The 21,893-nt window shown below is 40.6% G+C and overlaps 1 protein-coding gene across 10 annotated transcripts in view; it reads right to left on the bottom strand.

Moving 5' to 3' along the window:
• Positions 1-21,893, bottom strand: part of BMPR1B (bone morphogenetic protein receptor type 1B) — a 258,427-nt gene that overhangs the window by 23,970 nt on the left and 212,564 nt on the right. For 8 of the 10 annotated variants that reach the window (XM_035325734.1, XM_035325736.1, XM_035325738.1 and 5 more), the window contains one exon: positions 8,356-8,512. In XM_035325734.1, the coding sequence (XP_035181625.1) occupies positions 8,356-8,495 (140 nt within the window). In that variant the 5' untranslated portion in view covers positions 8,496-8,512. Of the gene's footprint in view, positions 1-8,355; positions 8,513-13,525; positions 13,531-19,745; positions 19,941-21,893 lie in introns of those variants that run through there. The other 2 variants (XM_035325743.1, XM_035325741.1) reach the window with 2 other exon arrangements.

Raw genomic sequence — 21,893 nt, 5'->3', positions numbered from 1 at the left:
CTATTGCACTTGTGGAAAAAGGCAAGCTGGAAGACTCAGACACCCGCAGTAACCTGTAGTTACAGTGCAGGACAGCTGACAGCACTGCAGATTGCCGCCACCATACTTACCTTTCCAACATTTCACAGCTACAAAGCCCATTAACAAACATCGGAATTCTCTGCAAATGCCTGCAGCCATTAGAGGGTGAAGGCTTTGGAGACCTGCATAAACACGAGTGTCAGTGCTCACAGGTCTGCCCTCTGCGTGGCAGCAAGGCATGGCTATCTGCACCGCGGCAGGCACCTGGAGAGAGAATCATTTTTGAGATACTCAGCATAAAATATTATTAAGAGTGATTTGTGATTCCCGTTTTAGCCATATTACAAACTGCAACACTCGTGTGTATGAGTCCTTGAGTTATCATCAACACCCTTCATAACTGTTTACTTGGGTTATAAGCCTGAAGTGATCCATAATGCTCCTGTTTACATGACCATGCACCACAAAGGACAAGTATACTAACAGATGGCTAGATGGTGCTGGTGATAAATGTCCTTCCTTTATGAAGGTCAAATGCCTCCATGCTATGGAAAGCAAGAGGAGGGCAGGAAAGGGGGGCTGCATTTTACTGAGACTGCTATGCATTAATTTGTAAGCACTGTGGGGGTACGTAACGTGTGCAAGAAACACAGTGACTGATTTGCAGGAAGAGGATCCAAAATTATAATGACAGTAATAAAAGAACTCTTTAATCCAAGATATTTAAGTCACATAAATTACTCCTTTATTTTCCCAGGAAAAGAAGACCGGCTATTATGCTCAGTGAGTATTTTTCTGAGGAGAAGAAACAAACTCAGTTTAAAAAAGGAAATAAAAAGAAAAAAAAATAATAATTAGAAAATTTAAGCACAGCAAAATTTCAGGTGATTTGCTCCTTGCTAGAAGGAAAGGTCAGTCTTACAGAGCAGCAACAGAAAAGGCAGCGAAGATGTAGGAATCGAGAGGAGCTGTTACACTTTGGATAGAGAAGCACAATTTGTAAGTATTAGCTACAGATAGACATACGCTGGAGAGGATCATGACAAACATGTGCTGTGGCGTATTTTTATATTAGTGGTGCAGGGTCTAGCCACAGTAAGCTTATTACTTCAAATCATAATTTATCACTGGTTATTGACTTCTGGATTTGAAAAGTAACCAGCTGTACGTTACAAATTGCTTTCTCAGAGAGGCGAGTGAGGACTTCTACCTTTCTCCGACACTGTGCCTGAGCAAGGCAAAGGAGACAGCAACCCTTCTGGGCAACAGCCACCTTGATTTCATTGCTGAAGCTTAAGATAGGAATGATAGGATTGCCAAGAAGAGAGACTGTAAGGAATCCATTAGAGTCGAATATTAGATTAGATTAGATTTTATTTGTTTGCATGGTGCCTTTGATTCAAAGTAATGAGTAAGTTTAACCCAGGGGACAGAGCAACAAAACAATAAATTGCAATCAAGTGAAACACAAAAATGAACTCCACGGCTAGCAGTCCACAGCAAGATAAATAAATAAATAAATAAAATGTTCAGTTCACTGAAAGAAAGCAGTGGAAGAAAAAGTCAAATTGTTTGAAAAAAGAAGTGGGAAAGTCAGCAGTTTTATTTCACTTTTTCTTCCTTGCCAGGGGACTCTGATACTTAGCGCATTTCAGAAAATTGGAATTAGGATCCTCAAGCACTTTAGTCCCTCTGACAATTTTACTCCAGACTTAAAAAGACAAACAAAATTAGACTGGACAGAGCAAAATGGAAAAGTTATACAGCTCCGACCGTAAGGGTAAGCCACTTTCTTTACAGACAACAATGGAGTAATGACAGACAGCGTCAGACAATTAAAATAGCAATGCTGAGCAGAATAAATATTGGTACAAGTTGTTTCTACCTCTAAGAAAAAAAAAGTGTTCATGCAACATGAGAATTCTTTATTTTATTGAAGATTTCTCATTTGAGCAAGACGTAGAGGTGACTTTTCTGAAAAGAAAGAAGTCTCTCTTACCTGCCTTCCCACCCCAAGCTCTTCTGCTTCACAGGCTGTCAAACGAACTACACACTGCACAGAAAGTACACAGAGCACCCCTGCTGTTTTATTGACTGCCTTACCTCATACTTGCCCGTGGTAGAAATGGAAGTGGGTTTACTATTCTAACAAGTTAGGAATAATTCTGCTAAGTCTGTATCATCTCTAATTTCATGTTTATTTTGGTGACAGCACAAACAGAAACATGAGTGCATGGCTGACGTACAAAGAAATAATAAAAATCTATTCTCTACTTCCTGGCTTTTTTTTTTTTCCCCATGCAGAATTATTATTTTCTTAAACTGTGTAATTTGAATTTTGTGTAATTTGACTGAGAATCTGTGATTGGTGAGTAAAGAAGGAATTCAACCTGAGGCTATTGAAGACATCCAGGTACAATCCACTATCCTCCTCCACTAAAGCATTATCTTATTGGGGTATGATGCAGGAGAGCGATTAAATACATGTTGGATGTGATCACTAATAAGCACAGATTTGGTATGTCACGTATTTGCCAAGAGCCAATTTTTACAGCCAAGAGTGAATTTTTACAGCCAAGACACATGCCAGGCAAATAGAGGGAACTTATAACAGAAACACTGGCACACACTGATGTAGAAGGTGCTGCTACAATTACAGATTACCCAAATGAAAGAAGCGATCTTAGCTTAGACCTTTACTAAATGTTAGAAGAGAGGAACAGAGGCCAACAGCTCCGCAGCTGCTCATGCAGATGTCCTTACTGGCCAACAGCCATTTCTCACAGAAGATGCAATACCTTAGCTACCAAAACTTGACTGCTGATCATTTCCTGTCCTGCTCTCTATATGTGTGACACAGCCAGGTATGGCAATATACAGCTTGGAAAAGCAACATCGTTCCTTCATTCAGTGCCTATGGCAAGCAGATGGGTTAAATAACCTGATGAAAAGATTCCTTATCTTTAATTTTATTTGCAATTGAGTCCATATGGGTGTTGTTATTTTCGTCCACCCTTCCTCTTCATATTTCTGGTTTTGATATCAGAAAGAATTACACTGTCTTCATTTCCATCCAAAACAACAGGACAAATTTCTGCATTGTTTTTAAAAGATGATTTAAAAATGTTAAACTATTTTATCTCCAGAAACTGGGAAGTTCGTATACTTCTGTAAAGGTTGGCTGAAATAACCTAATTCAAAAACTGTCTGACTCCTAATCTGCATCTAATTCACATGTTTTGTCACATCCTTCACTTAAGGAAGACAATGAAAGCCAAATTTAGCAAAACATTGTCTCTGGATACTGTCCAGAAAACAAAGAGCCCTCGTAAATGTGTTCAATACAGGCTAATTTGCCAGGAAAAAAATAATACAGCTAGTGGCTGTGCATCAGGGAAGTAACATGAAACCAAGTGAGAAGAGCATTGCACAGTTGTCGAGCCAGATGCACCTTTACATGTTTGCACAGCTACACTGAAGGCAAGGAGAGACATGCAGATGTAACAAAGCAAAGAAGCTGGGTTAGAGCAGGATGAAGCTTCTGGCCCCAGTAGTCTTCAAGATGGTGCTGCCTGTCCTACCACGCTCTGCCATGCATGGCACCTTTGGGCAAAATCCATTTCAGTAGATGTGACAACTATTAAGAAGGAAACACTCAAAATAAAGCTGCTCATTTTCCTCTATTACTTTTCCCTTTTTATTTATTTCTTTTGCCTCCCAACATTTAAACACAGCCCAATTCTTTTTGTTTACATCGTGGTTGAATTTCTATGACATGGCTTCTTTTTTAATGCTAGGGCAGCCTTAAGATGGATATATGCTATTTTGGAATGCTTTCTTGGTTCAAGTAAATGTGATACTCAAGGGAAGTCTTAGGTATTCCAGCACAATAACACTAAAGTAGTCCCACATGGTAAAAGAAAATATTGGAGAATAATACAACAGGTCTCTGTACAGGGAGACAGGACTTGTATTACTATTTAGCATAAGGTATATATTAAAAGCCTGTATGGGCAACCCTTGAGCAAAACCAAAAACAAGTCATTTCTGCAGCATGGCTGGAAAGCGTGGGGTGGAGATTTGGCCTTTAAGTTTAAACACTTGGAGAGAAGTCACCTGCTGAGTCATGGATAAGACGTATGGCCCTGGCAGAGGAAAGTGTGGAGCTTGCAAGGACTTGTTGACTTTTGTTTTTTATTTTTAACCATCAAAGTGGGCTTAACTGCCTCCTATGCAGCCCTATATAAAGGCTTACATTAAAAAATAAAGTTAAATGGAATCAAATTGAAAGGCATCATCTCATCCTGGTTCCTTTATTAGAAAGTGTACAACTTTACCCTAAAAATTAAAGCTGATCAAAAGAAAGAGGGCTTGAACTCAGTGCTTTGGCCCACTCTTGAAATCTTCATCCTTCTACACACCAAATTACAGTGAAAATTCAATCCCATCATCTGGAGAACATGACAACGAAAATAAAATCAGTCAAGTGAATTATCATCTCTGGTAATGCTGGAGAAGCAGCTTAATTATTTTATTGCATTAGATAACCAAAGCTACCTCAAGACACAGTTGGGCAGAAGCCGTAAGAAATTAAACTCTATCAGCCTGATCTCTAAAACTGTCAGCATTTATTTGTGAATGGAAAAAGAATACAACTAGGTACCTAATCAGCCTCTGTCTTTATTGCAATCCCATTACAGTCACAACCAATTAAATCTAACACTACTTTTAAAAATATGCAATTAATTACGATTAGACACAACTGCCCATGCGCTCATTTTGTACATGCAAAATTTGAAATGGAACAGTAAAACGAAGCCCTGGTTGTCTTCAGAGATGCTTTGAGCTTCTTTATTGAAAGCCTTTTATGAATTGTACAGATGTTCTTAAAGAAGGAAGTTTCAACACACTGCAGCAGGTTAACATACCCTTCAAACAGAGGACTGTGAACTCTTTACAAAAATCTTAATAATAATAGTGCCCGGAGTGCACTAATGAGCTTTAATTACCCTGAGCGGCCCCCCTTGGGACTCCCCCCACCTCCTCCCCATGCCCTTGCCCAGGAGCTCTATTTAAGCTCAGGTCCAAGCTACATAGTACAAGAGTGCCCATCTCCAGCCCTATCTACTGCTGTTCCTGCCTGGAGCTGGCTGACCACTTGCTGTGACCATCAAGGGACCCCAAGCCATCTGCCATGTTCAGATACCCTGGGGGGGAAGGGTAATGGTGGGTGAGGGCATGGCTAGCCCTAGCATCACCCTCTGCTCATGGCTTGGTCCACCAGGCAGAGCAGCCCCCTTACTGGTGCCTGCCACCAGCCTTCTTCCTGATGAACTATCCCTGTAATGGGTCTTCTAGAGCTTGGTGTGCTTGTGGACTATCTCACCCTAAAGCATATTCTTCAAACAAGATACTGATTTGCTGTTGGTATAGAAAAGAATATGAATTTGAAGCTGTGGTGTTATTGATAGCTTCCTAAAGTATTATTGCACTTAAGCTGTAGAAGTACAAAGAGAGCAGAATTCTATATGGGAACACAGCAGGCTGTTAAAGATCTGATACACCTGTGGCTTAAGAATATTGACTTTAAACTTCTAAAAACACAGTTATAGAAAAGATTTCAAATGGCCACCAGATGGCCTCATTTTTATATAAACTCTCAAGACACTGCTGCTACAGTCAGCATCTATAACCTGATAGATACTCGTGGTAGCAGACTAAAACCTTCAGGTGGGATGGCAGACTACTTCTAATAAGAAATTCACTAACAGTGACTGTGATAGGGATACGTCTTATTCTGAGAAGTTTAATTAAAGCACACCTGGAAATGCCTTCCCATCCAACTCCGGGAGCTCCCCCTTGCTCCTGGGCACACAAAGATTCCCTGCTTTAGTGGGAGCTTCAGCGAGGACAGCGTGATGCTTTGCTGAGCTCAGGCAGCTGAGAGACTTGTAGGCCTAAGTGCAGCTCAAGTCTTAACAGACCGACAGAGATGCTGAGAGGATTCGATTTTTTGTAAAATGGAGAAAGCTTTTAGTGACTACATCTGAGGGAGGAAGATAATTAATGCAATAACTTTTAATCTGAACAGTTCACTTATTCTTCAGACAAATAGCACAACCGATACTACTTGAACTTCAATGTGGTGAAGTTGCCTTTATAGTGATGTTAAATGAGAATTCCTGAGTGCTTTCAAACTGTGCCAATAGTCAGGCTAACAGGAAAGTTACAGACTAGTATAATTATTCCCAACACAGGGGAAACTAATAATCCCCGCTTACCTGAGCGGACTTGGTCACATCTTCTGAAAGCTGGTCTCAACCCAGGCAGCTAACCAGATGCCTAAAAACTACTTTGCTAATGTTAGACTTAAAACTCCCTCCTCAATACAAGTTCCCTTTGAATTTTTCACCCTTAATTCCATCTAAATAGTAGGGAATTGAGGAAGTAAAATACTAGACTAGAGGTTAAGGAGATGTAAGAAAAACAAGGGATGCTGTGGCTATTTTCCTTTGACCCTGCTATAGCCCTCACCCCAAGGTATGGGGAACCACAGCAATTTTTACTACTCTGAAAAGGAGTATTGCTGGTAAACCATGAAAGTAAAGTATTTAATTTCAATTAATTAAAAATCTTAGGCTTGTATTTCTCTAAACTATTCAAACTATAGCTAGTTGGGCAAGGTGGGCAGCCTTCAGGTGACAGCACAGGATAGGCTAAAGGATAAATGTGTCTTTTGGCTGACATTAAAAATAATAATGTAAGTGCTGTCTGTGAAACAATGTGCAACCTCAGGCCTACCCAGATGAAGTATAAACCTTGTTCAATGGGTTCCTTAGCATGGATCCTCTTGTGCTTTCCAATTCATGGACTTGAGTCATCTGCACCTTCGCTGTTTACTGCATGTAAGACACCACGTGTGAAAGCAGTGGCTCTGGCTGGGCAGGAACAGGAAACAGCTGATTCACACTGCAGGGGATCTGCAAATTGGTATCTCAGAGGGTTTTTACAACTCTTCAAATGGACTGCCCTGTGAGAGCAGTTAGGTCCAATGTTTAGATTGAGCATGGGTTTGTAGGAAGAGGGAAGTAGTATTTATGGCTATAATATATCAATATATATTAAATATAAAATATATCAATAACTTTGATATACCTCAGTGTGAAAATGGAGACAGAGCAGAACTAAGTCAGGCTACTGAACACTCAAACCCAACAGCAATCCGGTCTCCAGCAAGCTCAGGCATTTCTCCATCTATCTCAACATGCTGCTGTGAAGAGCTAGCCAATATTGACAGCGTTAGACTGTCTCACCTCAGATAAAACTGCATACGCATTGGCTTGTCCTGTGGCCTGCTCTGACGCTTCTTGCAGACCCTCAGCTCTACTAGACTATAGCAGATGGTGAGTATCTCATATTTGACTTGTTTTAAGTAAGCAGATTAAAAAGTTGAAACAGATCAAGTGCTCATCCCTACCTTGCTTCAAAGGTAAACCGTAACACCTGATTTGGCATGAGATGCGTGTAGACAACTACCCTCATTCAGCAGCAATAGGGCATGTGCTGCAGGAGCACCCTGCAGCAAGAACTGTATTTGGGGGTGGGAAAGAGCAGCATGCTCCTACTGCAGATATTCTTGGTTTCCTCTCCTGGTGCAGGCAGTGTCAGTGTAATACAGAGCTGAGCCTTCAAGGGTGACAGGACTGCACAGCTGGACATGCCTCTCCCAGGGAGGCAGGAAAGTCTGACTTCTGACCCCTGGGGAAGCAGACTGACCCAAATGAAATTCTGTATAACTCTAACCAAATGCTGCTGCATAAAACAAAAACACAGTATACAGCTATTCTAAGAAAATACTTAACATTTCACCTCCAAAGAGAGGACCCTTTATTCTACATTGGAAGCAAGAAAAAACAAAGGCTTGAGGACCTACAAGAGACATTTCAGCTGTTGTGAAAAACATATCAAGAGCAGGTTTCTTACAATAAACGGTGCTTCATGAAGAGTGATTATAAATTTATAAGCATTTACAGATGCATCAATGTATCTCCATTAAGTCCCCTCTCATTAACTGCATCGTGTACCTCTTAAAGACCAGCTCCTACCTTTCATATGCAAAGAATTAATACAAGCATCCAGAACTTGGAAGATGTGAATACCCTAGTATTAAAATATAGATGTGTAGTTAGCATCTAGGTTAAAAAAAAAATCTAACTTTTAGACAGGTATAAACAACTCATTTGTTCAAACAAGAACTGCGACATCCAACGTGGGACTGCAGAACTACCATAAACAAGTTTTCCCAGGTTTTACAACCAAATATGTTTCACAAACCTGCAGGTGCTGTTGACAGAGTCCTCTGGACAATGGTGATGGCACTGACAAGACAGCTTCTTCTGTGGAGGGGCAGGTGCTGTGCTCTCACCATCTTTTCTGCTTTCCATGCTCAACTTGCTGGAGCTTCTCAAGGGCATGTTGTCCAGAAAACTGGCTAGAAATTAAGGGGGAAGAGAAAAAATTCAAGGCATGATTTCAAGAATGAACGGTTTAAAATATTCCTACCCATGAAAATTTGAGAAAGCTATTTGAACCAGGAATTCACTAGAGAACAGTTTTCTCTAGATGCCTCTGAAATACACACTGGTGTGTGAGGTTTACTGGGCCTTAGTGACCCTAGATGAGAGGTGCTGATGTTCAAGTTCTGCTGCTGGCAGCATTGCAGAGAGATGGTGTGCTTTTCAGACTGTGGAGTGTGGCTTTTCTCCTATTGCACTACATAGGTCAGATCCTTGATTACACCTTTGCACTTTCTTTGTCTCTATACTTGGCACACATCTACACTCACTGAAACTAAAACAGAGCCGGATTTACAGTACTCAAGGTAGAGCAGAACATGGACATGCGATTTAGCAAAGATTTAACAAAGTGATGTTCTTCCAAGTTCAACAGCACTTTGTCACTGAGTTGTACAAGCACTACTACAAGACAAGGAAAAATAGTTTATTTATGTTCTTTAAAAAAAATCTATAAACTAAGTCAAATGCAAGAACACTTCCTAGAATGAAAAATGCTGAAATCCATGGAAGTGATTACTCCTGAAAATATCAGAGTACTGAAACATGGACCTGATGCAGTAGCGCTAGAGATGCTGGTGAGGGGCTAGGAGCTGTTTAAGAGACTAGCTCTTCCCCCTGCCCCAGTTCTACTCAAATATCAGCTTTCAGTGCTTGTGAATATTTTAAGCCTCAAAGACAAAATGAGATCAGCATGAAAAGCTTCAACTGGCAGTTTCTCACTTTCCTCTTGCTTCCCTGTAAGAATCCTTACTAAAGGCTCCCTTATGAACACTGTCTCCAACAGAGTAGTTGAAGAGCAGCCTTGAAATTCTTCATTTACTGTTAAGTATTCAGAAACAATTGGTGTTATTATACAATGACGTTTGGCTCTAATTAAAATCCTCCTCCTATCTCCATCACTGGGACTGATATATTGTGGAGCTGACAGAAAACTCTATCCTCTTTAACTCCCTAGGGAGAGATGGAGTAGACAAACATGCAGAGGTGATGGGAACAAGCATCTACTTAAGGGCTTAGATGGAAAGCAACGACTGAGAACAAGCTGAAAGGCGTTGAAGCAGAGACTGGAGAATGAGCAGGGCTGATCAAGCAGCCCATGCCCTTAGAAGGACTAAGGCAGCCTAGCCTACGCTTCTGGGCACGCATGCACGTTACCTCCCAGCTTCACGTCCTGCTGTCTTCTGCCAGCTCTGGCAGGAAAGCCTTGCATATGGGAGGCACTGGCAACAACTGCCAGGTATGCTCTAGTTTTCTTCATGTGAACTGTCCCTAGCAAACTGGGGGAAAAGCTGAAACTCATTAGCTCTGAGGAAAGTGGGGCTTTACACTTAAAGACATAGTATTCTGACAAATGTTAGCTTTCTGAAGATCATGCATTCCTTGCATATTAGCATTAGGGTGATGCACATGAAATACAATCATTCACCATATCAGATTATAACATCTGTGACATACAAAACTCATCGGGCCTGATCTTTTGATTTGTTCAGTACCTATACATCCCACTGAAACCAATTGGAGGTTTTGATTAGCTCACCTCTTCAGAAAGTCAAACCAGGAAACTCATTACGAAGCATACACAAACTATGGGCTTTTAACTCTTGTACCCAGCATCAAGATATTAATTGGATTCATGACACAAGTGGCTCTTGAATATGCTTTTAAAATCTTGACAAAATTAGAACTCAGTGGCTTAGTTCACTCAGGATGCATTGCATATTTATTTGCTCATAGCTGCAACTTAAGATGCAGCAGGTGTTTAAGGGAAAATGCCCTGTTTGTTTCTCACAACATAAAATTTTAAAATGCAGCTTGTATACAGCAAATTAGTATCAAGAGATGTTTGCTCCCTGGGTCACAGGATTAGAGATTAAATAAGTTCTTTCCATCAGATTTACTTTCTTACTACTGGATGGGGAATATTCAATTATTAATATTCCTGTCAAGAATTTTCAAACTTCAAGCTCATAAAGCAACAAAATGACCTTTTAGCTCACGAGGCAACTGAGTGAAATCCTGTGCCCTGTGTAAGCGCTTCTTCAACACTTTATCTACAATTCCAGCAGGGTCTGTCTTCAACAAAGGAAGAATGCAAAAATGAAAGCGTTTTACACCTAGCATTAAAAAAAGAAAGGATTCCACACTTCGAAACATAAAAAAAAAAGTTTAACATACAGTTGTATGTATTATAAGGAAGGCATTTAGTTGTTTGTTACCTCTTTCAATAGATAAGAGTTGTGCCCCAATGCAGTTTGTGCCCAATGCTCATTAGGGATAGGATCAAGAACAGCTTCTGCAGAACTTGCTGTAAACAGCAGCTTACATCTCTAGACCCGTTTGCATCCTTGGATAAAATGAGGCAGGTGGGAGCTGCTGAACTATAATCTGAAGTACTGCCAAAACCACAGGTGGCTGTTGAGAGAGATAGTTTGGTTCGAGAAAACTTAGTATGATTTAGGCTGGTTGGTATTCGTACTTACACTTCCAAGAGATTGAAATAGGGGATGTAGCCTAAGATTTTGTTTCCTGGTCATGCCCAGGTCAAAACTAGTGGAAAATCATTGCAGTTCAGTGTCTAATGCATGAAATCAAATACAATTTAAAAAGGTATGAGTAGGATACTCTCAGGCCCTTTTTCATCTTCTATAAAGATAAATCCTTCTTGCTTTATCTTGTTGTTCCGTCCCTTAAATTCTTGAGTCCTAGCTAAAGAGATGGGCTCCTGCCTCTGAAATTCAGATGTCTCACCCAACAGGTGACTGAGGACCACTTAGGAAATCTCCTCCTGCTCAGTTGGAATTCAAGAGACACCCACTGAAACTTATGTCTGCTCGACTTCAGAGCAGATTTTCAGCAGTCCCTTCCAAGAACTGTAACTTGTAGGAAGAATCCCATCATAACAAGAGCTTTCCAGAGTCTGGATACAAGTTCTTCCTGATTTCAGGTGTGAAATGCACAGTTGGGATGGCTAACAGCCTACTTGCCTTTCTTGCCTTTGCTGCCATGCTGTAAAAAACACATCCAGTTCATGCAGACCTGGCTCTGTCTAGCCCTTTTGGTGTTGAAAAGCTCTCTGAGGGACCCATTTCCAAGTGCCCTGAATGCAAGGGATTCTATCCCATTTGAACTTGGCCGCTTCTCTGCTATACCCTATGCTGCTGCTTATAGCCAGCTTCCCATCCCCACTGAACGGAGAACAACATAGAACAACTGCAGAAAAACAGGTAGCAGAAGCAAGGTTCTTACACACTGCTGAGAAACTCACTGGCTACACCAGGGAATTAAACAGTTCAGAGTCTGTACCTTCAGACCTATACAACATGAAATTTAGTTGATTTTTCTCATCTTATCTACTGAAGTTCGTGAGCATGGACAAAGTACCTCCCACCACAAGAATAGGTGGGTGTCCACCAGGGCTCTTAAGTCTATTTGGAGTACTGCTTGTGAGAGATTTTCCTCTGTAGGACTGGAACTGCTCATTTGTGCTGTGATGCCCTTTGTTATGAATGTCCACTGAGAAAGGGAATTGTGTGCCCAGAAGAGCTACGCCTGTGTGTTTGTCTTCCAAATGTTAGTGTCTATCTGTAGCTTCTGTGCTTTGCCTGAGATTCTTTATCATATCTGAAGGCAAACTTTACCAAAAGGTGAGACTAGGAAGATCATGAAGCCAGCAGGAAGAGAGTGAGGAAAACATTGCAATGTGCTGTAACATGGAAGCATTAGCTTGGATGACTATAGGAATGACTAATGTGTCTAGCCTAAAACCCCACTAGCCCCCATGTCAACAAATAAGCTGCCTTAGAAATATTCTTCACTTTTGGTTCCCATCCCTCCTAGACTTCATGGTAATCTTAGCACTAAGTATCTAAATACTAAATTCCCCCTTCCTGTGTGTCAAACCCCTTTGCTGTTATTCAATTTCTCTTTTTAATGATAGAAAACTGGTTACACAGCCTCACTCCACAGCCACAGTGAAGTAACCCTCAGGATGAGATATATTGTGTTTTTTTGTTTGTTTTTTAAATAATGCTGTCTGCAAGATGGTGGTACCCACAGACACAAAAAGAAAACCATCTATTTAAGCGTCTCTGCATTGATCCATGTAAGAGCATAAAAATCTTATCTAGAGAGCACATCTCCTAATATACATTCAGTCCTCAAGCTCTCTGCTGTGGCTGCCAGTAAGTACTCCAACCCTTGCCAGCTGTAGCCATAGCTATGCGATTTGGACAGGAATTTCCCCACTAGAACCTGGATAAAGCCCAATAACTCATTTCACACAGGCCCAGAGCCATCTCAGATGGTAATGACTTTTGGGCACTACCCTGATTCAACAAGTCCGGTAATGAAGGAGGCGAAAAGCTCTGTACTGTGTTACTGGAGTCCAAATCTTAAGCCACCCTGTTCCCTTAGGATAAATAATTAGCAATTGTTGCCTCAAGAGATTGACTTCTGTGCCATAGCCATGTGATTTATGTGCTAGCCATCCAGTATAAAAGCAGATCTATAACCTTTGCATGGGTTTGCCAGGAGTAAAAGTCAGACTTATTTCTTATTAAAGTAGATATTAAGGTCCACAAGCAATTAAATGATGGAAAAAAAGTACTGTGATCATTATTCTTTCTACACAGCATGTGAAGCCTCATACTAGCACAGTATGATCCATTCATATTTTCCCATGCTTGTAAAAAAAAGTAGCTTACAGCATTCACTGACAGCGAGATATGCTTGCTGCTTCTGAGAAGGTATACGTAGGAAGCATTGCGTATTACGGAAAGGCCCTTTGGACTGGAAATTAAATACACAAAAGCATCTGAACCAGGATTAAAGAAAACCTCTAGATCTACTTTAGGTCAGAACACGGCAAAACGGTCAGCTTGATAGCATTTCCATCCAATGGTTTTAAGCCACAAAACTTCATCTATCGCCTGCACTGGCCTATACAACTAGTGAGCTTTTCATCAAATCATACTTGTAATAAAATATGAAACTATCACACAGCACGCTGCTAGGGTTTCCTATGCTACATCATGAACTGCAGCTTGATAACTTCCCACCAGGCCGGTGTTACACCATTGACATGACTGTTTTAAGAGAAAGGGAAATAACTAACTGCTAACTCACTGCACTTTGCAGTCATCAGATAAAAGAATTTCCATGGGATATTTTTTGGCAAATAGTCAGTAACAAAAACACACCACAGTTCAAGAAGTTGAAATAAATTATACCTCTTAACTCAGCTTGATCTACTGTGTAAAATGGTCAAGAGGTAACAGTAAAACATTTTTTATTGGTGACAATCATAATAACAAAGAAGGAAATAAAGATCATGACAGTCTCCTTTTGCTGGATATTCAAGGCTACCATATAAAACAAGGAAAGGCCAGATGCCAAGACCTGCACAACTGATCCAAAACCACAGTAAACAAAATCCGGCATTAAAAATACCAGAAAAATGAAAACAACATGCTCTTCTTTTCAGTGTATGACTGTATTGCACTAGTGAGCTTCAGATGAGGTTGACATCAAATGGTGATTGAAAATAGCTTTACTCTGATATACATATATCCATTGTAATAAATTGGCATACTAACAGAAACGTGGCAATGTTGGGTTTACCTTGTATGATTTGCTTCTTCATTTTATACCTCTGTTGGAGCTGCTATGCACCGAAGTATGTACAACCCTCTCATTGCTATAGTTCAAAATTTGGAATGTTTCTGCTTTCATTCATGATGCAAATAAGCACGGGTTACAATCAGATATAATTTAAACAATTTGTCAAGGCAGTTTTCTTAAAAATAAATAACCTGTCCCTATTGCTGGGATTGTCACTGAATACCAATATAGCTATATGAATCTGCTACTAATTTAAAAAAATGTGTTTGTTTTTTCAGAAAATGCTTTAGCATTTGGCTTGAACAGGATAAGCACCCTTCTCCCATACAGTCTGAGTAAACCATCTTAATCATACTTGATATTGCTAGCTAAATTAGTTAAGTTCAGCATGGAATGTAACAAGCTGTGACACAATCACTGAGACGAGACCCCTCAAATTAATACTCAAATTAATGCCATATTACTTGTAAATTAAAATTGCAAAGGCTTCTTTGGTATCATAACCCATGGAAAACTCCTATATAATTTGCTGTCTGCCATTACATCACAGTTTGATTGAGTGTTACTTTTTCCTGGTTTCCTCTCATTTCTGCTATCCACAGTTAATCTGTGTCATTTTTCATTTGGAAAAAATGAGAACCCATTGGCTGTCTTATCATAACATGAGATACTGTACCAACAGATAGAAAGAGGCACAAAAGAAAGACTTATTTCAAAATTCCAAAGGAAAGACCATGCGAAGTCTTTTAGCCTGCCTTTCCAGACACGGTGAAGTCTAGCTATATGCTCACTGTAACTTTCCTCTGTGAAAGAATTTCTACAATTCTATTAACCCCCTCACTTAATTCTACTGTTCATAATCATCTGGTTCCACTTGTCATTGTTCCGTTCCAAAGAGAAGCTTTTTAAATATAAATTACCTTTTCATTCATCTCTGCAAATGTTAAAGTATTTCAAATCCTCAGTAAGATATCAAAATATTTTCCTTTTTTCCTAATCTCTTTTTGAGAGCACACAAATCTACAGGTAGCATATGCTGGATCTATAGTTACACTTATCTGCATTGTGTGTTCTTGTCCCATTCAATATGAATAAACATTTTGCAAATGTTTATGGAAAAGTGCTACTGTTTTACCCATGTGTAATAGGTAATAAAACTGGAACACTAAGACAAATATTCCATAAACAATGAGATCCAGGGTCCAATCTGAGAATGACCATCTCTCCTGGCTTCATTCTGAAAAAGATTTTGAGTCATGACCGAGCATCATCCCACAAAAGAATCAGAGGAGATAAGGTACAGCTAAATCATACCTGTTCTGTTCTCCTTGAAGTGTTAGTCATTAAGGTACTACAAAATAATCAGACATTTCAGATGCACATGAGCCTAGCTTTGTGTGATAACATGCAGAAATTTAGGCTTGCCACGGTTGACTTACTTTATATAGTTTCATTTATCAATTTGGTTCACACTGAATGCCTACATCTACTTTTCAAGATAACCTCAAATAGAAATTAAGTTACTGAATAGTAGCTTACAGTGTACAAAGGCACATTAAATGATAGTCTCATGTCTTTACCAAATTTGCAATATTCCTTACCACAGAAAACAAATTTAACTATTTCAGTGAAATTGTGGAAGCAATTTCTTTGAAAGACAGGGGTTATTTTTCTCTCTCATCATTTTTATGTAACAAATCTTTCTTTTTCACTTCTTCCTTGACAGCATCTTGGGACACTTTCAAGCTAATGTAATCAAAATTCATGCACTACACCAACTAAAGCTCAGCTGTAAAACCCCAGCTATGAGCATCACTGGATCAAAACAGGGAATGGAAGCTCAGATAACAAGATGTGAGATGAGCAGTCTGGCTGTTAAACTGCAGACAGCATTCAGGGTCTGTGCCGCACTACCTTCAGCAACTTCTCACGGAAAGAGAGACAGGAAGATTGCTATTACAGACCAAAGCTTGTTACTTCTGTTCTTAAGCTGCAAATCCCCACACGTGCTTGCAGTTCCCAGCAGCAAACACTGAATGCCACCATCGTGATATTTTGCCAATGCCTTTGCAAGCAATCTTGAAATCCTCCCTGAACACTAGCAAGAGAAAAAGAATTTCAGACAGGAAGCAATATAATCTGATGTCATTTCTACTGAATTATGCTTTGCTATCTGATCTTTAAGAAGGCATCAAAGATTGTAATGGACAAGCTTTAGATTTTTATTTCTTATCATTTCAGATGATATTCTGATTGACTGAGGCATTAAGACAATGAGAAGCATTTAAGAGAAGCAGCAACAGACAGCCTTCACCCCGTGGCGCTCTCAGATGCATTTAATAAATCATCACCGCTCCTCTTCCCTTTTCCAAGGAAAAGAAACCCAAGAATGCTATGCCCAGTAGTCAAGATAAATATTGTGGCTGGAAGATAAAAATATCAGCTAGCTCTTCTCACTCCAACATCAAAAACTGCACCTGTACGTTAAAATGTAATGAGCACGTGCCCCTGCCATGCTTGCAGGAGCCAGTGCCCTTCTGACTGATTTGTTTTGGCTGTTCTTCAGTAGATGTGACATACCTTCAGATCAGCCTAGAGAGCAACCTTCTTCATAGTTCTCAAACTCCTGTTTCAGTCCTGCTATGTAATTGTTCCCTCTGACGTCTCTTAACAAAATGGGTAGAGTTCACAAGAAGAAGAAATAGCTGTTATATATTATATGGCATAAGCATGTGCTATTTTTAACGTCATTTCTTGAGTGATGGGATTCAGTAGGTCAGGCTGCTTATTGGACTTGGTGATCTTGAAGGTCTTTTCCAACCTAAATGATTCTATAGAATCACAGAATACCCTGAGTTGGAAGGGACCCACAAGAATCATTGAGTCCAACTCCTGGCTCCACACAGGACCACCCAAAAATCAGACCACATGTCTGAGAGCACTGTCCAAAAACTCCTTGAACTCCAGCAGGCCCGGTGCTGTGACCACTGCCCTGGGGAGCCTGTCCCAGTGCCTGACCACCCTCTGGGTGCAGAACCTTTCCCTAACCCCCAGCCTGACCCTCCCCTGTCCCAGCTCCATGCCGTTCCCTCGGGTCCTGTCGCTGTCCCCAGAGAGCAGAGCTCAGCGCCTGCCCCTCCGCTCCCCTCGTGAGGGAGCTGCAGGCCGCCATGAGGCCTCCCCTCGGCCTGCTCTGCTCTGGGCTGAACAAACCAAGGGACCTCAGCCGATCTTCATAAACCTTCCTCTCTAGACCCTTCATCATCTTTGTAGCCCTCCTTTGGACACTCTAACAGTTCTATGTCCTTTTTGTACCGTGGTGCCCAGAACTGCACACAGTACTTGAGGTGAGGCCACGCCACCGCAGAGCAGAGCAGACCAGGGCAATCCCTTCCCTCGACCAACCAGCAGTGCTGTGCCTGATGCACCACAGAGTATGGGTGGCCCTCCTGGCTGCCTGGCATGCTGCTGGCTCATGTTCAACGTCATCCAGAATCCACGGATCCCTTTTTGTGGGGCTGCTCTCCAGCCTCCCATCCCCAAAACTGTACATATAGCCAGGGTTGCAACATCCTAGGTGCAGAATCCAGCATTTGCTCTTATTAAACTTTACATTCGAGTCCTGCATCCAAATCATTTATATAAAAACATTAAAGAATCATAGTGCTTCCCAAATCAAGTGCTTCCCAAATTAGCTCCCTATGAATTTCCATCAACTGCCCATCTATCTACCAAGAGGGCAGATTATTTGGTATCTGAAGCAAGCACGTATGTTTTGATCATTTTTCAGGGGTAGATGCCATCAATACCCCTAAATCACGTGTGGTTACGACACACTCACCAACTCAATTTTGCTGAATGAAGCACTCAAGTACCTGCAAGACTTTTTCTACCCCAAGGCAAATGCCACCCTGCCAAGTCACCAGGCCAGGCAGCGTTTGAAGTAATTGAACAAGTGACAGGATAAATTCTTGCAGTGTTCAGCTGCCAGAGCAGAGAGCGAACTGAACTGACTGCTGCTACTGTTGGCCCAACCACACACCCTGAATAGGGGTCTGAGCTGCATGGATAGAAATAGTACGCAATGAAGAAGATCTTTGTGTTTGAGAAGGAGGACTGAGGCACAAAACTTGTCTTCTGCAAACGCGGCTGAAAGCAACATAAAATGCCATTGACTTACTCACTTTGACAGAAAACAAATAAATCGATTTAAAGGGGGGTGGAAGGCATCTCTATGGCAAACCAAAATTAATTGCATGCGTGAAACAACAATAATCAACTCTGCCCACAGACGTAAGCGCTATGGTTTTCCCAAAGTGTTTGAGCAGCCTAAAAGCATTTCCCTGTCTGCACACTTCAGAGCATCTGCTGAGCTCATCTGCACGTGCCATCCACCCCTGACGGCACTGCCACCAAAGCATCAGTCGGTCCCCTCCGGCAGGCTGCCACACAGCCACCTCTGGAAGACAGGGAACATGCTGTCAGACATGGTTTGGTAGGCTTGTTTTTTAACAGTCATATGAATGTGTGTCTAAGGAAGAAATGTTTACTGTGAACACCACTAGAACTTGTATCCCACGTGCACAGCTCCTTGAACAAAAGTTTTAAGAGCTGTGTGACTACCTTTTCTTAAACATTCTCTACGGAGTTTGAAGAAAGAAACAATTCTGGACGAATGTAAAACTGGTCTTTTTCAGCAGCCAGCTATGTATGAACAGTGATGAAAACAAGCTCTGGGAGAAAAAATAATTTTCTTTTAATTATTTTGGTATTTCTCCTTTTAATTATTGTTTAAGATGTATAGAATAGATGCTGATTTTAATAAGCACCAACATACACGTGTTATACACTGTCATCATAACTGTAAAATTAGACAGAAAGGTGCCTATTGCTAAGGCTAAAACCACTCCCGACTCTATAAAATGCAAAGTTGGCATCAAACGTGGTCATTATTTCTAAAAAATTACTTTTAAATTAATTTCAAAAGCAGAGATTAATATAAAAGTATATTCCCTCTTAAATTGCCAGGCTGACAAGTATCAGGACTTCTAAAAATCTCTTCTTCTTCCCTAAAAGAAGAATGGCAAATCTTTTGTTTTAGCTGCAGTATTTTCTCTGGAAATATACCACCTCTCTCCTTGAACCTAAACTGACAAAAAAGCACCTAAGCATTTACAGATCTTCAGGACAACTCCAAAGAAGGGTGCAACACAACCATAGAAGAGCAGAGAGAAGATGCACGTAGCAAGCATCAGGCTGCCTGCTGCCCCACGGGACAGCCCCACACTGCCATGTCTTACTCCAATTGAGCTGCCTTTTTTTTTTTTTTCCCCCCCAAGCACACATTTCCCTCTTTACCTTTCAGCAAAACTTCATTGTTCTTTTTTTTTTTTTTAGTCTCTTTAAAGCACTCTTAATAAATTAAAAAGGAAAGAAAAAGGAAAAAAAAAAAAAAAAAAGAAAATGGGAAAATGGAAGGGGGGCGGGGGGGAGTGCTTTGTGAGCTGGAATGCTAAGCCATCTACTTACAGGCAGTTTCTGTGGGCTCCCTACATAGCTGCCAGATTCCCCAAAGATGAGAGTCATGTGAGGAGGCAGAGCGTGGTTCAGGGGGTTCGAGCTAAGAAAACACAGCACCGTGCGCTGGGCTAATCCTGCACCTGTGGTGTGTTACTCGGCAGCGAAGAAATGCAGTCCAGGCTGCCTCTGCCTAATGCAGCTCAGCTGTTTTTCTCAGCACTCCCTTTGATTGTAAGCTGGCAAACAATGTTATTTCAACCAGGCACAAAGCAACATTCAGGCTGCATAGGATATGACAGTAGAAAGGTGAAAGAAAAAGAAAATCCTGGAATTACAAATAAAATAGAGACGTTGAGCAATACAGGATTTGTAACTGTTTCCAGATGACTACAAGCAGGTTCCAAAGTTAGGATGTGAAATGCACACTGGTGCTCCCCTTTCGGTCCCCAGCTCCCTTTAAAGCGGGTCTGCCTGTGCCAGGGATACACCACAGTGGTTCTCATTTATCTAGCTCAACACAAGGTCTCCAGTCAGCGCGATCAAGAGAAGGGCTGATGGCTTTTAGGCTTTTTGTGGTTTACCGTGTAGGCAAAATAAAAAATGTCACTGGAGAAGAGATGATGGTTTAATTAAAACAGATGGCAGGGATTTGCTCTATTTATTTATTTATTTTTAAGAGAAAGAGCCACCAAAGAGGTCTTCAAGTCACTGCTAGGATACCTAGCTTTTGAGAGCACGACACCAAAAAAAAAGGTGGGAAACTTAACAATAACTATATGCAAAGAGAAGGAAAATCTGGTCCCTTGTGGGAAAGACAGCGAATATTTAACTCCAAGGTGCAGGCAAGATAGTTGAGAACAATCAATTATCCTGGTATTTATAGGATAACCAGTATTAAAAATACTCTGCAATTGTGATCTGCAAATGTATTTAACTAAAAATATTATTTAAAAAGAAAACAACGGTCACAGGTTATTGATTTTTTCACATCTTGGGAAGAACTTAGTTAGATTTTAACTCTAACACAAGGAAAAATAATCTTGTAATAAACTTTTATTCCAGATAACAGTCATTTAACACACAATACCTCGTTCATATAACACATAACATCTACCATTTCCAAGTTAGTATATAACTGTTGGGGCTGACTTACAGGTACTGTTCCTTATCAGCTTTTTTTTCTTTTTGATATTAAGCTATAAACATGAGATGCTGCATTCACAATATGCTCATGGGATTTTCTACTTAAACGCTTTTCTCCACAAAATGATACTTTAATTTCCCCTCCATTGTTACCTAATCTAATTCCAAGTTTGGAAACTACTAACAAAAATATGAGGTATCTGAGCTTTTGAAAATCATGTATCCCATTTCTTGTTGGAAAGTTTATTGCTGCTTACCAATGGGATTATTAAAAAAAAATATATGTTTATTTTCTTTAGATAAAATATGTGTTTTAAAAGAGTTATATTCCTCAGGGAAAATGTTCAAAACTAATCAGGAACTATCCAAATTTTTAATTGACTTTGTGCAGAAGGGCTCCCTTGTCAGGATGCTGAGTGAAAGCAGTACAATTCCTAGTGCAACAATCAAAGATAGGTATCCGGATATTCAATGTGATCTATAGGGGAGAAGGTAAGAAACAAAACTTTATACAACAAAAAATAAACCAAACACATTTCCTTTATTTTTATTTTTATTTTTTTTTACTGGGATAGCTGCATGTGAAGGAAGGAGGAGGCCTCCCCTGCCTTTTGGCCTCTCCTACCATCATTTCCCTGCTTTCAGACTTCTCCTCCTAAAATGAGGATGCACACAGATTCTGAAACGAATTACAAAGCCAATTTGCTTTAAACTTCATGAGGTTTACATAAAATGTGGTAAGTCTAAAACAACCAAAATGATGCAAAGCAGCCCTCCTCTCTCGCTGCTCCCCATGCTCCCCAGTGACATCTCATTTTACAGCTAGGGAACGAGGACCCAAAGGTCACAGGTTTATTCATCCGGTTAGCTCACGGCTCAGCTCAACTTCACACATGAGCCCGGGCTTTCCAAGGGGAAAAGCTCTGCATTGTGTTGACCTTTGCTTCAGCTGCAGCATGGAATAAGTCGGGAAGGGAAGGGAAGGGAAGGGAAGGGAAGGGAAGGGAAGGGAAG

Source organism: Oxyura jamaicensis, chromosome 4 (genome assembly GCF_011077185.1).
Source record: "Oxyura jamaicensis isolate SHBP4307 breed ruddy duck chromosome 4, BPBGC_Ojam_1.0, whole genome shotgun sequence".
NCBI classification, from domain to species: Eukaryota; Metazoa; Chordata; class Aves; order Anseriformes; family Anatidae; genus Oxyura; species Oxyura jamaicensis.
Note: the sequence above shows the minus strand (reverse complement) of the source record. Positions and strands in the feature narration are given on the sequence as shown.